Source organism: Saccharomyces mikatae (genome assembly GCF_947241705.1).
Source record: "Saccharomyces mikatae IFO 1815 strain IFO1815 genome assembly, chromosome: 4".
NCBI lineage: Eukaryota > Fungi > Ascomycota > Saccharomycetes > Saccharomycetales > Saccharomycetaceae > Saccharomyces > Saccharomyces mikatae.
The window spans coordinates 1,114,624-1,130,042 of record NC_079259.1 but is presented as its reverse complement, the minus strand read 5'-3'; the positions used below and the strand labels follow the sequence as shown (position 1 = coordinate 1,130,042).

The 15,419-nt window shown below is 37.2% G+C and overlaps 5 protein-coding genes and 1 non-coding gene across 6 annotated transcripts; all 6 read left to right on the top strand.

The window, feature by feature from the left end:
- Positions 1-267: 267 nt before the first annotated feature.
- On the top strand, positions 268-1,971 carry HXT3 (hexose transporter HXT3; the record flags this gene model as incomplete). Its single annotated transcript, XM_056221539.1, has 1 exon — positions 268-1,971. One exon carries the CDS (start codon positions 268-270, stop codon positions 1,969-1,971), a length of 1,704 nt encoding a protein of 567 aa, XP_056081320.1.
- Positions 1,972-3,611: 1,640 nt separating this feature from the next.
- SMKI04G5440 (sugar porter family MFS transporter) lies at positions 3,612-5,324 on the top strand (the record flags this gene model as incomplete). Its single annotated transcript, XM_056221538.1, has 1 exon — positions 3,612-5,324. One exon carries the CDS (start codon positions 3,612-3,614, stop codon positions 5,322-5,324), a length of 1,713 nt encoding a protein of 570 aa, XP_056081319.1.
- Positions 5,325-8,365: 3,041 nt separating this feature from the next.
- On the top strand, positions 8,366-10,078 carry SMKI04G5430 (sugar porter family MFS transporter; the record flags this gene model as incomplete). The annotated part of the gene is made up of 1 exon (XM_056221537.1): positions 8,366-10,078. One exon carries the CDS (start codon positions 8,366-8,368, stop codon positions 10,076-10,078), a length of 1,713 nt encoding a protein of 570 aa, XP_056081318.1.
- Positions 10,079-10,680: 602 nt separating this feature from the next.
- SMKI04G5420 (arginine--tRNA ligase) lies at positions 10,681-12,504 on the top strand (the record flags this gene model as incomplete). The annotated part of the gene is made up of 1 exon (XM_056221536.1): positions 10,681-12,504. One exon carries the CDS (start codon positions 10,681-10,683, stop codon positions 12,502-12,504), a length of 1,824 nt encoding a protein of 607 aa, XP_056081317.1.
- Positions 12,505-14,020: 1,516 nt separating this feature from the next.
- Positions 14,021-14,121, top strand: Smki_4.trna22S. Its single transcript is given in 2 exon segments — positions 14,021-14,057; positions 14,077-14,121. It is a non-coding gene; the product is annotated as a tRNA-Ser (tRNA).
- Positions 14,122-14,428: 307 nt separating this feature from the next.
- On the top strand, positions 14,429-14,998 carry FCF1 (rRNA-processing protein FCF1; the record flags this gene model as incomplete). The annotated part of the gene is made up of 1 exon (XM_056221535.1): positions 14,429-14,998. The coding sequence occupies one exon, from the start codon at positions 14,429-14,431 to the stop codon at positions 14,996-14,998; it is 570 nt and encodes a 189-aa protein (XP_056081316.1).
- Positions 14,999-15,419: the final 421 nt, after the last annotated feature.

Below are 15,419 nucleotides of genomic sequence, written 5' to 3'. Positions count from 1 at the left end.
TGATAATCACTGTACAACGACCTTCTAGAGAAAGAAACAACTCAGTAACGATGGGGGATGTTGGGGGCCCACCCAAAAAATCTGGGGACCATATCCCCAGAGAATTTCTCCAGAACAGAAGAAAAGTCAAAGTTTTTTCCATTCCAGAGTTGCATATAAATACTGGTGCTGTTCTTCTCTTTTGATTGAATACTCCATATGTTTCGTTACTTCTTTTACAGAAGAAATAAAAACCATAAACAAAACTTATATCTGAGTTAAACAATCATGAATTCAACTCCAGATTTAATATCTCCACAAAAATCAAGTGAAAATTCAAATACTGAGCTGCCTTCAAACAGCTCCCAGGTAATGAACATGCCCGAAGAAAAAGGTGTTCAAGATGATTTCCAAGATGAGGCCAACCAAGTGTTTACCAACCCAAACACTGGTAAAGGTGCTTATGTCACCGTCTCCATCTGTTGTGTTATGGTCGCCTTCGGTGGTTTCGTTTTCGGTTGGGATACTGGTACCATTTCTGGTTTCGTTGCTCAAACTGATTTTGTCAGAAGATTCGGTATGAAGCACCATGACGGTACTTTCTATTTGTCTAAGGTTAGAACTGGTTTAATTGTCTCTATTTTCAACATTGGTTGTGCCATTGGTGGTATCATTCTATCCAAGCTGGGTGATATGTACGGTCGTAAGATGGGTTTGATTGTTGTTGTTGTTATTTACATCATCGGTATTATTATTCAAATTGCATCTATCAACAAATGGTACCAATATTTCATCGGTAGAATCATTTCCGGTCTAGGTGTTGGTGGTATTGCCGTTTTATCTCCTATGTTGATTTCTGAAGTCGCTCCTAAGGAAATGAGAGGTACCTTAGTCTCTTGTTACCAATTGATGATTACCTTAGGTATTTTCTTGGGTTACTGTACTAACTTCGGTACCAAGAATTATTCTAACTCTGTCCAATGGAGAGTTCCATTAGGTTTATGTTTCGCATGGGCTTTGTTTATGATTGGTGGTATGACTTTCGTTCCAGAATCTCCACGTTATTTGGTTGAAGCTGGTCAAATCGATCAAGCAAGAGCCTCTCTATCCAAGGTTAATAAGGTTGCTCCAGACCATCCATTCATCCAACAAGAATTAGAAGTCATTGAGGCTAGTGTTGAAGAAGCTAAAGCTGCTGGTTCAGCATCATGGGGTGAATTATTCACTGGTAAGCCTGCTATGTTTAAACGTACTATGATGGGTATCATGATTCAATCTCTACAACAATTGACTGGTGATAACTATTTCTTCTACTATGGTACCACTGTTTTCAACGCTGTTGGTATGAGTGATTCCTTTGAAACTTCTATCGTTTTCGGTATCGTGAATCTCTTCTCTACTTGTTGTTCCTTGTACACAGTCGATCGTTTCGGGCGTCGTAACTGTTTGCTATGGGGTGCTATTGGTATGGTCTGCTGTTATGTCGTCTACGCTTCTGTTGGTGTTACTAGATTGTGGCCAAACGGTCAAGGTAACGGTTCATCCAAGGGTGCTGGTAACTGTATGATTTGCTTCGCATGTTTCTACATTTTCTGTTTCGCTACCACATGGGCTCCAATTGCTTATGTTGTCATCTCTGAAACTTTCCCATTGAGAATTAAGTCTAAGGCTATGTCTATTGCCACTGCTGCTAACTGGATCTGGGGTTTCTTGATTGGTTTCTTCACTCCATTTATTACCGGTGCCATCAACTTCTACTACGGTTATGTTTTCATGGGCTGTATGGTTTTCGCCTATTTCTACGTTTTCTTCTTTGTTCCAGAAACCAAGGGTTTGACTTTGGAAGAAGTTAATGACATGTACGCTGAAGGTGTTCTACCATGGAAGTCCGCTTCATGGGTACCAACTTCCAGAAGAGGCGTTGATTACGATGCTGACGCATTGATGCATGATGACCAACCATTTTACAAGAAAATGTTCGGTAAGAAATAATTTCACACTGAACTTTAGTGCTGAATAAAGGTGTATTTTAAATTCGATGTGCTAGTTAATAATGATAAAGAATACACAAGATTTTATGACTTTATATATATATAATTCTCTGATACAGTTAATAAAAAACATTGGTACGTGATATCAAGTAAATTTTAGCATTTTTTGGTTTCCTGAAGTTTTTGTCGCCAGTTTGTGAATAGAATTTTTTTTCTGCTATTACCTACTTCGCAACATCGGCAAAAGCCGGATAGAATATAAAAACTTTCCGTCATCGTAAACGGTGGCAAAAATGGTAAGAATGTATGTCTATGTAAACTGTACTACCTAAAGAGATCCATACTAGAGTAAAAAGCAGCGAAGTAAACTTGTCCGTCACTAAAAAAGAGCGTGATCAATATCACACGAAACTCAAGCAGGAAACCTTAACGTCGAGCCTGGCTTTTTTCAAGCTTCGAAAGTTTCCAAAAGTTTTCCTTACAAAGGGGATGGAATTTTTGTCCTGGACATTTTTTCTTCTTCTTCATGTTTTCTTTTCTTGATAAAGCAACAAATACTTTCTTTCCATTTATGATATAGAAAATTCAATGTTTAGCCCCCTTCGCGTTTTAAAGTTCTTAAGTTTAGAATGGCTTCGCAACGGAATGAAACTTAGCTTAGTCACTAACACATTTCGACTGGTGTTCTTAGAAGAACTGTTCCATGCTTTTGAACAGGAAAACGGGACAACGGCCAAGCACTATTCCTTTTATGGAAAAAGGGGTAAGGAAGAAAATAAGCAGCACACATAGCAGCCACAGAAAGAAATTCCGAAACTAAGCCCAACAAGCACCCGTAGCTACAACTACGGGTTCACATGCTCATCCCTGTGCAGGGATTTGGGAACTCTCAAGGGATGATTGAAGTGCACTAGCCCGTGCTTTCCGAGGCACAAAGGAATAACTCTGCAGGACAAAGAAGTGAGAACGTGCACGAGTGTGACATGTGGTGTGATAAGCAGCTTGAGACAAAAAATGAAGTACGTTGTTCCTGTGTGCGACGCCAAGACAAATAGGCTTCATATGCTTACCCCCAAGGGGCTACGAAAGCGAGCTTCACCACTCGAACTATTTTTCCTTGCCAGAAGGGCGCCGTACCAAAAAAGCCTTTGCAGGCAACGAACATCCGTTTTATCCACGTCTACCCCACAAAAATGTGCAGGTACATGGTGGGGCCCCGGCATCGAGAACCGGTTTTTTCCTAAAAGTACTGGAAAAAAAGGAGAAACTAGTGGAACTTTGCAGAGAAAGAGCTGTAGGTGGTTTTAGGAATGTTCCTTGAATCAATCCCATTTTTTCGCTCACGGTACGTTGAGATTTGTGCAGATGCCCTCGTGCCTATTTTGAAAAAATCTAGCATAAGTTGCAGATTGGTGCTTAGATACTATTTCGCAAACAATAGGAAGCTCAATTGGGAGATCATGGAAACCTATAAAAGGCGGTCGAGAAAGGATCTTATACCTATTTGTAGTTCGCTTTCTCTGCTTGAATTTGGCTTGTTCGTAATAAAACACCAATAAGAACAAACAAGCTCAACTTGTCTTTTCTAAAAACAAAGAATAAAAAAAACAAAACAAAAGTTTACCTAATTTTAATTTAAGGATGTCACAAGACGCTGCAATTGCAGAGCAAACTCCTGTGGAACATCTCTCTCCCGTCGATTCGGCCTCTAATTCGGTGCTATCTACTCCAACCAACAAGGCTGATAATGATGAACTAAAAGCTTATGGAGAGAATGAGGAACACGAACCTGTTGTTGAGATCCCAAAAAGACCCGCCTCTGCTTACGTTACCGTTTCTATTATGTGTATCATGATTGCCTTCGGTGGTTTCGTTTTCGGTTGGGATACTGGTACCATTTCCGGTTTCGTCAACCAAACTGATTTCATCAGAAGATTCGGTATGAAGCACCATGACGGTACTTTCTATTTGTCTAAGGTTAGAACTGGTTTAATTGTCTCTATTTTCAACATTGGTTGTGCCATTGGTGGTATCATTCTATCCAAGCTGGGTGATATGTACGGTCGTAAGATGGGTTTGATTGTTGTTGTTGTTATTTACATCATCGGTATTATTATTCAAATTGCATCTATCAACAAATGGTACCAATATTTCATCGGTAGAATCATTTCCGGTCTAGGTGTTGGTGGTATTGCCGTTTTATCTCCTATGTTGATTTCTGAAGTTTCTCCAAAGCATTTGAGAGGTACTTTGGTCGCCTGTTACCAATTGATGATTACTGCTGGTATTTTCTTGGGTTACTGTACCAACTATGGTACCAAGACATACTCCAACTCTGTCCAATGGAGAGTTCCATTAGGTTTAGGTTTTGCCTGGGCTTTGTTTATGATTGGTGGTATGACCTTCGTTCCAGAATCTCCACGTTACTTGGCTGAAGTCGGTAAGATCGAGGAGGCCAAGCGTTCTATTGCTGTTTCTAATAAAGTTGCTATTGATGATCCATCTGTTCTTGCTGAAGTCGAAGCTGTCTTAGCTGGTGTTGAAGCCGAGAAACTGGCAGGTACTGCATCATGGGGTGAATTATTTAGTACCAAGACGAAGGTTCTCCAACGTCTGATTATGGGTGCTATGATTCAATCTCTACAACAATTGACTGGTGACAACTATTTCTTCTACTATGGTACTACTATTTTCAAGGCCGTTGGTTTGAGTGATTCTTTCGAAACATCTATTGTGTTGGGTATCGTTAATTTTGCTTCCACTTTTGTTGGTATTTACGTTGTTGATAAATATGGTCGTCGTACCTGTCTATTATGGGGTGCTGCTTCTATGACAGCTTGTATGGTTGTTTATGCATCTGTGGGTGTTACTAGATTATGGCCAAATGGTCAAAGCCAACCATCTTCTAAAGGTGCTGGTAACTGTATGATTTGCTTCGCATGTTTCTACATTTTCTGTTTTGCTACCACATGGGCTCCAATTCCTTATGTCGTTGTCTCTGAAACTTTCCCATTGAGAGTCAAATCTAAAGCTATGTCTATTGCCACTGCTGCTAACTGGTTGTGGGGTTTCTTGATTGGTTTCTTCACTCCATTTATTACCGGTGCCATCAACTTCTACTACGGTTATGTTTTCATGGGCTGTTTGGTCTTCATGTTCTTCTACGTTTTATTGGTTGTTCCAGAAACCAAGGGCTTAACTTTGGAAGAAGTGAACACCATGTGGGAAGAAGGTGTTCTACCATGGAAATCTGCTTCATGGGTTCCACCATCCAGAAGAGGTGCCAACTACGATGCTGAAGAAATGATTCACGATGACAAGCCTCTATACAAGAGAATTTTCGGCACCAAATGATTTTGCGATCATTTCTATTAATTTACGACTCTGTTTTAATATTTGTGCATTTGAAATGCACTCTAATTTTGATTTATATTTTTAATGAACCTTACGATGATTTATTTTATAGGGCAATATTCTATTGCCAATAGATTTATAGCATTATTATAATTTTATAATTTTTATTAATTTGTTTTCTTTTCCTAGTTTTGAGAAATCCCAAAAAAAGTTTAATGATGGGAAAGGCGCTGACATTTAAGAAAAATCAATTACAGCCGATGAACAGAAAAAAGGATACAATTCTTCTTGTCAATTGATTGAATAAACCTCAACGGTCCTCTACATTAATTACAGTTCAAAAATGAGAAGGCTGACTTGAAAAGAATTCTAATAATAAAAAAGATTCTATTGTTTATACTAATTCTTGGAACTTTGACGCTCAGATCAACTTCAAAATGATGTATTGGATAAACAAATGTCAAAATTTAACCAGAGTTTTCTGGTCACCTCGTGCAAACAGACTGGTTAATTTAATTAGCAAAGTAATTGATCAAACGCACCAAGCGTATTTCTTTTATATATTTTTTTTTTTTTTTTGGTTTCTAGTTACCCACAACAGTACTTTGACAATAGATGGCTAAATAATGCAGTCCGATTGACATACGCCTGCTTCTTTAGAAAAAAAAGAATACCGAATACATATAAAAAAAAATGCTTGATTTTCTTTCTAGCTCATGGGCTCACTCACTTTTGTATCGCTGCATTAAGTGTTCTAGGACAATAGTAACTTGAACAAGTAAAGGAACGGCGAGAATTCGGTGTTATTATTATTTTTCAGATTGTATGTTGGCTAATGAAATTTATTCAGATCCCAGTCTCGATAGTCAATAGTAAACTCCTTGACTGTCAAGAACCAAAAGAAACTGCCACTGGATGTTTCTGAAGGAGTGATTTGTCAGAACGACATCCTCAACGGTTTTGATTTTTACTAGACCATTTTTAACTGGCAGTAAGACTTGAACAATACCACGATAGATGTCTTATTCATTTACTGTCTTTTTTAGGAAACTGTAACTCCACATGAATAAGAAAAATAACTACATGAAACAGGCAAATAATTTCATAGAAACAAACTACTCTACAGGTTAGTTTGCCGGTTTTTTTTTTGCCGCTGAGCGAATAATTAACAACGGCTCTTAATTAACTACAAATATTTTATCGTTCTTTTGTTTTCTAGAGGCTCGAGAAGTTAGGACAGTACTAACCGGAAAAGAAAAGCAAACAACCGGTCATTGGTCTTGGTAACATATAAGCTGTAATAAGCTTAGTAACAGGAACATGAAAGTGTGGGATGGTAGTTGTTCCTGATGTTTCTTGCTGGAAAATACTACTTGAAGACTTAGAAATGACTGTAGCAGTTTGATTCTCCTTCTGCTGACTGAAAAAAGCGGAGAAAGAAGGTACTGTTTTCTTTTTATCCGTTTCTTTCCACGACTTGTAGCAGGGGGAAGTTGCCTTGTGGAGATTAAATCCGGGGCTCTCCAAGGCTACATTCATTTGTTTCCGTCTTCGGAATTTTTTTGCATACACTCTCAAGTTTCCCCGGGATCCATCTGCAACATGAACGGCCTCTACGTTAAATTTACAGTAGAGGAAAAAATGTCCTAGAAAGTATAATTTATTTATTTTAGATTGACAGGAACGCTAATGTTCATTCCTATCGTGCTTTTTTCACAACATGTCGACTGGTCGAATCACCTATTCATGGCTCTTAGCACTGGATGTTTTTTGCCGAAAACGAGTAAAAACAACAGAGTACCTATGAATTTTCCATCAAAAAGAAAAGATTTTTCTATTGTTGGTTTAAGGGAAATGTGAAATAACTTTGAATGTCATGTATTACTTAGCTCTAGTTTTGCTCAGGAAAAAGAGTCCCCTAAACGGGAGGTAAATTTACTATACTGCATCTTGAATATGGAATCACAACTATTCGACGAGCAGAATTTTTAAATAAACATGAAACTGCAATTGTATTGGGTATTATTCAAGTAAACTTCTTCTTGCTTACATCGAATGAGTTTGCTAGGTGCTGACTTCCAATTGAGCTCTGTCACCGCTATTATCACCTTAAAAATTGTCTCAATAACTATTTTTATCTAAGTATAGCTAAAAAACCGGTATGGAAAATATGCCGTACTGAAAAGTAAAATGCAGCCTCAGTAGAACATCGCAAGAGTGCTTTTTTAGCACTCTTAATGAGGCCTAGATTTTAACGGCCCCTTTTTGGGGAACTTGTGTGGACAAATTTTGAAGGAAATAAGGCAGCAAAAATTTTTCCGTCACAAAAAGAGTCTCATCCGGCATCTTTCTTTAACAAAGCCGCAGACAGAGCCGTTTCTCCGCTACATTTTTCCAGGATTATTCCATACGGCTCCGTCAGAGGCTGCTACGGTAAAACTTGGCGTGTTGTCTTTTTTACCCCGTGAAAGTGAATAGTATGCACGTATCTCTGCGGGGTAGGAAATCTTACTTTTTCAAAGGAACAACTAGTGGAAGAATGGGCTCACTTCTAAGAAATCCACGTGGAGGCAGTAACTCTCTCTGAAAAATTTTTCCAAACAGGCAACGCAAAAAATTTCCTCCAGGGGATGACTTTTGTTTAAACCACATCTTCTCATAGGAACATCTTCGAGCTCCTGCGATTGATTCTGTGATCCGTGTTTTATAATTGCTTGTGTTGAATAATTAGTCAAACGCAGAAAGGAAAAATTAATTGGCAAAAAAGTCTTTGCAAGAAAAGATCCCACCATCGCTCGAGACTCCCCCTACTGCTTGTTGGTAACTGAAAGAATGAGAAGGGGGAAGTACAAGATATACTTCATTAAAAAAAATGTATAAATAGAGACGAAAAGTGCTGCTAGTTCACAATGTTCTAACTCATTCGTTCTGTTATACTATCCCAAATATAAGAGGCCATTAAGAACAAACAAGCTCAACTTGTCTATTCCAAGAACAAAGAACAAAAAAAAAACAAAAAGTTTTTAAAATTTAATTAAGAAATGTCACAAGACGCTGCAATTGCAGAGCAAACTCCGGCAGAGCATCTCTCTGCTGTTGATTCAGCCTCCCATTCGGTACTATCTACTCCATCAAACAAAGCCGAAAGAGACGAACTGAAGGAATACGGTGAAGATGAAAACCAAGAGCCGGTTGTTGAGATCCCAAAAAGACCCGCCTCTGCTTACGTTACCGTTTCTATTATGTGTATCATGATTGCCTTCGGTGGTTTCGTTTTCGGTTGGGATACTGGTACCATTTCTGGTTTCGTCAATCAAAGCGATTTCATCAGAAGGTTCGGTATGCAACATAAGGATGGAACCTATTATTTGTCTAAGGTTAGAACTGGTTTAATTGTCGCTATTTTCAACATTGGTTGTGCCATCGGTGGTATCATTTTGGCAAAGTTAGGTGATATGTACGGTCGTAAGATGGGTTTGATTGTTGTTGTTGTTATTTACATTATCGGTATTATTATTCAAATTGCATCTATCAACAAATGGTACCAATATTTCATCGGTAGAATCATTTCCGGTCTAGGTGTTGGTGGTATTGCCGTTTTATCTCCTATGTTGATTTCTGAAGTTTCTCCAAAGCATTTGAGAGGTACTTTGGTCGCCTGTTACCAATTGATGATTACTGCTGGTATTTTCTTGGGTTACTGTACCAACTATGGTACCAAGACATACTCCAACTCTGTCCAATGGAGAGTTCCATTAGGTTTAGGTTTTGCCTGGGCTTTGTTTATGATTGGTGGTATGACCTTCGTTCCAGAATCTCCACGTTACTTGGCTGAAGTCGGTAAGATCGAGGAGGCCAAGCGTTCTATTGCTGTTTCTAATAAAGTTGCTATTGATGATCCATCTGTTCTTGCTGAAGTCGAAGCTGTCTTAGCTGGTATTGAAGCCGAGAAATTGGCAGGTAATGCTTCCTGGGGTGAATTATTCGCTACTAAGAACAAGATTTTCCAACGTTTGATTATGGGTGCTATGATTCAATCTCTACAACAATTGACTGGTGACAACTATTTCTTCTACTATGGTACTACTATTTTCAAGGCCGTTGGTTTGAGTGATTCTTTCGAAACATCTATTGTGTTGGGTATCGTTAATTTTGCTTCCACTTTTGTTGGTATTTACGTTGTTGATAAATATGGTCGTCGTACCTGTCTATTATGGGGTGCTGCTTCTATGACAGCTTGTATGGTTGTTTATGCATCTGTGGGTGTTACTAGATTATGGCCAAATGGTCAAAGCCAACCATCTTCTAAAGGTGCTGGTAACTGTATGATTTGCTTCGCATGTTTCTACATTTTCTGTTTTGCTACCACATGGGCTCCAATTCCTTTTGTCGTCAACTCTGAAACTTTCCCATTGAGAGTTAAGTCCAAGTGTATGTCTATTGCTCAAGCTTGTAACTGGATCTGGGGTTTCTTGATTGGTTTCTTCACTCCATTTATTACCGGTGCCATCAACTTCTACTACGGTTATGTTTTCATGGGCTGTTTGGTCTTCATGTATTTCTACGTTTTATTGGTTGTTCCAGAAACCAAGGGCTTAACTTTGGAAGAAGTGAACACCATGTGGGAAGAAGGTGTTCTACCATGGAAATCTGCTTCATGGGTTCCACCATCCAGAAGAGGTGCCAACTACGATGCTGAAGAAATGACTCACGATGACAAGCCTCTATACAAGAGAATGTTCAGCACCAAATGATTTTGCGATCATCCTTATTAATTTACGACTCTGTTCTAATACTTGTGCATTTAAAGTGCACTCTAATTCTGATATATAATTTTAATGATATCTTAAAAAGTAACTACTTCTTTTAATATATATATATATATATATATATAAAGCTAATACAGTTTAATTCTCAAGCTTTTGACTATTTGTTATTGAAGGAAGGGCAAGAAAAACCCAATGGAGAAACGCAACGTAGAGAAAAGACAGTTGTTTACTTAATCACAGTTCGACTTATTTATTTATATCTCTCAGTTTGTGAAAAGTGTATAACAAATTAGTCTGATCAAGGTATATGTGTCAGAAAAACGTTTTTTGAAGTGTGAAGAATTTCATTGAGGGGGTCCTAAGTTTCAAGAGTTGTCTCATGAGTCTGCCTGCTATCTCTTTCTGCCGTATACTTCTCTTCTTGAGATGAAAAAAATAACTTTTGATGACGCGAAGCGAAAAAAATTTTTAGTTGCACTTTCTATTTATCTGTTAGAATTAATATCATTTATGATTAAGAAATGAATTTTTGAACGATGTAAATTTTGTTTACTCAGAGAGACTCAATAACTACTTTTTTCTGCAAAATGGCTAGCACAGAAAACATGATTTCTCAACTAAAAAAACTATCAATCGCGGAACCTGCTGTTGCCAAGGACTCCCATCCTGATGTAAATATTGTGGATTTGATGAGAAACTACATTTCTCAAGAACTAAGCAAGATATCTGGCGTCGATACCTCCCTTATTTTTCCAGCTTTGGAATGGACAAACACTATGGATAGAGGTGATCTGCTAATTCCTGTTCCAAGATTGAGAATCAAAGGTGCTAACCCAAAGGATTTAGCTGTTGAGTGGGCTGAAAAATTTCCATGTGGTGACTTCTTAGAAAAAGTTGAAGCTAATGGTCCATTCATCCAGTTTTTCTTCAACCCCCAGTTTTTAGCAAAGCTTGTTATCCCGGATATCTTAATCAGAAAGGAGGAATATGGATCTTGCAAGTTGGTTGAGAACAAAAAAGTTATAATTGAATTTTCGTCTCCAAATATTGCGAAGCCATTCCATGCTGGCCATTTAAGATCCACTATTATTGGTGGGTTTTTGGCCAACCTTTATGAAAAATTAGGCTGGGAAGTTATGAGGATGAACTACTTGGGCGACTGGGGCAAACAATTTGGTCTTTTAGCTGTTGGCTTCGAAAGGTACGGTAATGAAGAGGCTTTAGTGAAAGATCCAATTCACCATCTATATGACGTTTATGTTCGTATCAACAAGGACATCGAGGAAGAAGGTGATAGTGTTCCATTAGAAGAATCAACGAATGGAAAGGCCCGTGAATATTTCAAAAGAATGGAGGATGGCGATGAGGACGCTTTAAAAATTTGGAAGAGGTTCCGTGAATTTTCTATCGAAAAATACATCGACACATATGCACGTTTGAACATCAAATACGACGTCTACTCTGGTGAATCCCAAGTTTCCAAAGAATCCATGCTAAAGGCCATCGAAATTTTTAAGGAAAAAGGTTTGACACATGAGGATAAAGGTGCCGTATTAATTGACTTAACAAAATTTAACAAGAAATTGGGCAAGGCTATTGTCCAAAAATCGGATGGTACTACATTATATTTGACCAGAGATGTTGGTGCTGCCATGGATCGTTATGAGAAGTATCATTTCGATAAAATGATTTATGTCATTGCTTCTCAACAAGATTTGCACGCTGCTCAATTCTTCGAAATTTTGAAACAAATGGGTTTTGAATGGGCCAAAGATCTACAACATGTTAATTTTGGTATGGTTCAAGGAATGTCAACTAGAAAGGGTACTGTTGTGTTCTTGGATAACATTTTAGAGGAAACCAAGGAAAAAATGCACGAAGTTATGAAAAAAAACGAAAACAAATACGCTCAAATTGAAAATCCAGAAGAAGTTGCTGATTTAGTTGGTATCTCTGCCGTCATGATCCAAGATATGCAAGGTAAACGTATCAACAACTACGAATTTAAATGGGAGAGAATGCTTTCATTTGAAGGTGATACTGGCCCATACCTTCAATATGCTCACTCAAGACTAAGATCTGTTGAAAGAAATGCTTCCGGTATTACCCAAGACAAATGGATAAATGCAGATTTTTCATTATTAAAAGAACCAGCAGCTATATTATTGATTAGATTGCTTGGCCAATACCCTGACGTTTTGAGAAATGCCATCAAAACTCATGAACCAACAACCGTAGTCACGTATTTATTCAAATTGACTCACCAAGTTTCTTCTTGTTATGATGTATTATGGGTTGCTGGTCAAACTGAAGAATTGGCTACTGCTCGTTTGGCCCTATATGGTGCTGCAAGACAAGTCTTATATAACGGTATGCGTTTGTTGGGTTTAACTCCTGTTGAAAGAATGTAACATCGTTCACCTAACTGATCTTCAGTTTACTCTATTTCTGTAACCGTATGTAAGTTGTATAAAGAAGGATTAATCTAACCCTTTTCATCTTTTTGTTAAGGGCAATGCACCCATTAAGTTAAGGATTATAGAAGCATGTTTGACAGACTGTATGCGTAAAGTGGCCGAAATCTCTTATTGAATTATTTATGGAAATTAAAAAAAATAGAACTAAAGAAATTAGCATTAAGTATTAAACATTACTATAGCGTTTGCTCAATCGTTAAAACACATAAAAATGAGAGCGTAATTTCTGAGAAGTCTTCTGAGATAAGTGTGGATTCTGATGTAATTGTTGGGATTCCATTTTTTAATAAGGCAATAATATTAGGTATGTAGATATACTAGAAGTTTTCCTCGAGGATATAGGAATCCAATAACTGGAACTCGTAATTCTACATAATTCTGTATATGCTTTTATTGTCATTTTATATATTGTCAGTCATTATCCTATTACATTATCAATCCTTGCATTTCAGCTTCCACTTATTTCGATGACCGCTTCTCATAACTTATGTCATCTTCTAACACCGTATATGATAATGTACTAGTAGTATGACTACTAGTTGATAGACGGTAGTTGATTTTCTTTCCAACAACAACAACAATTCTATATACCAAATAATATTGCCTTTATCAACAATGGAATCCCAACAGTTATCTCAAAATTAACCATTCTCTCACTGAAGGGAACTGAAAATAAAGATCAAGCATAAATATATACATATGGCCGAGTTTGCATGAAGTATATAATGTATAGAATAACAGATACTTCCTGTTGTATTACGGGCTCGAGTAATACCGGGATGTCTTGACAATCCTAATATACTATCTTAGTGAGATAATAGTGGAGTTTGATGTAATTGTTGGGATTCCATTTTTTATAAGGCAATAATATTAAGTATGTAGATATACTAGAAGTTCTCCTCAGGGATTTAGGAATCCATAAAAGGGAATCTGCAATTCTACACAATTCTATAAACATTATTATCATCGTTTTATATGTTCTTATTCATTGATCCTATTACATTATCAATCCTTGCGTTTCAGCTTCCACTAGTTTAGATGACTATATCTCATCATTTGCGTCATCTTCTAACACCGTATATGATAATATACTAGTAATATGACTACTAGTTAGTAGATGATAGTTGATTTATATTACAACACTTAGGGAAGTAACTTATTGTCAAAACGACTTATCAACTTAATTCACGGGATGTTACTTATCCTATATATTATATAAGATATGGTTTATACTAAATAGTGGAAGCGCGGAATCTCGAATCTAACTAATTGTTCAGGTATTTATACATTTGATTAGTTCAGCTCGGAAAAGCAGAGTTTTACCTTATGTTGTTCAATCTGTTCGTTTCGTTATAAGATTGTTTCATATGTGTTTTATGAACGTTTAGAATGATGTATTGTCATACTGACGTATCTCATCTTAAGATACAAAACTTCCCGTAGTGTTCTCGTCCCAGTGGCCGAGTGGTTAAGGCGATGCCCTGCTATTTCCTCCGAAAAGCAATTAGGCATTGGGTTTTACCTGCGCAGGTTCGAATCCTGTCTGTGACGTTATTTTTACTATCAGACATTCAGTATTTTTTGTTCATATTCGACCAACATATAATGTCAGAATATACATTATTACCATCAAACTTCTTATTGGCCTAACAATTGTTTCAAAAATCATGTAAATTCCAATCACCACTAGAAGATGTAACAAGATGTTTTACATATTTTCTAAATCATCACGATTGACGGTTAAAATTTTTCAGTATTAAACTATTCTTGAACAATGCCTATTTAATAAGCATCTCTTCTCATTATCATAAAATAACTTTGATTCCAAAGATAATAGATACTGCGACTATAGTTAAGTATGGGTAAAGCTAAGAAAACAAGAAAGTTTGGTTTGGTAAAAAGAACTTTGAACACCAAGAAAGACCAAAGATTGAAGAAAAATCAAGAAAACATTAAAGATAAAGAAGACCCTGAGTTAACCAGAAACATACCACAAGTATCAAGTGCACTTTTCTTTCAGTACAATGAAGCCATAAAGCCACCTTATCAAGTGCTAATAGATACCAATTTCATAAATTTTTCCATCCAGAAGAAAGTAGATATTGTTAGAGGCATGATGGATTGCCTACTCGCAAAATGTAACCCATTAATTACTGATTGTGTGATGGCAGAGTTGGAAAAATTGGGTCCCAAGTACCGTATCGCCTTAAAGTTGGCTCGTGATCCAAGAATAAAGAGACTTAGCTGCTCGCACAAGGGTACATATGCGGATGATTGTTTGGTGCATAGAGTTTTACAACATAAATGTTATATTGTAGCTACAAATGATGCTGGTTTAAAGCAGAGAATTAGAAAAATCCCTGGTATACCTTTAATGAGTGTGGGGGGTCATGCATACGTCATTGAAAAACTGCCAGATGTGTTTTAAACTATTGTGTATTTGCTACTCAAGTAGATAGTGCAATGATCTTGGTTTATATGTATAGTAATTTTATAATAACAACTTATTGGACTCACAAAGAGGTGAAATGGTTTTCTAAATGATCTGTGAACTTTAATGATATTTTTATTTCTTTCAGGACCAGTTAGTTTGTAGCCACTCTGCAACACAAAACACAATAGAAGAAAATAAGCACCAGGGGCATCTCTAATAGAAGCTGTAAACGATACCATCCAGCGCTTCCTCACAATATCAATACCAGCTTTCTATTCCTCTTTCATACTTTCCATGTGATATAGAATATTTCATCAAGGAAGTTTTCTATTTCGCGCAGGTAAAGGGACAAAAGTTGATTGCAATTTTGTATAAGCAGAGTAATTCTTCTACTGAGAAAACACCAATATATAAG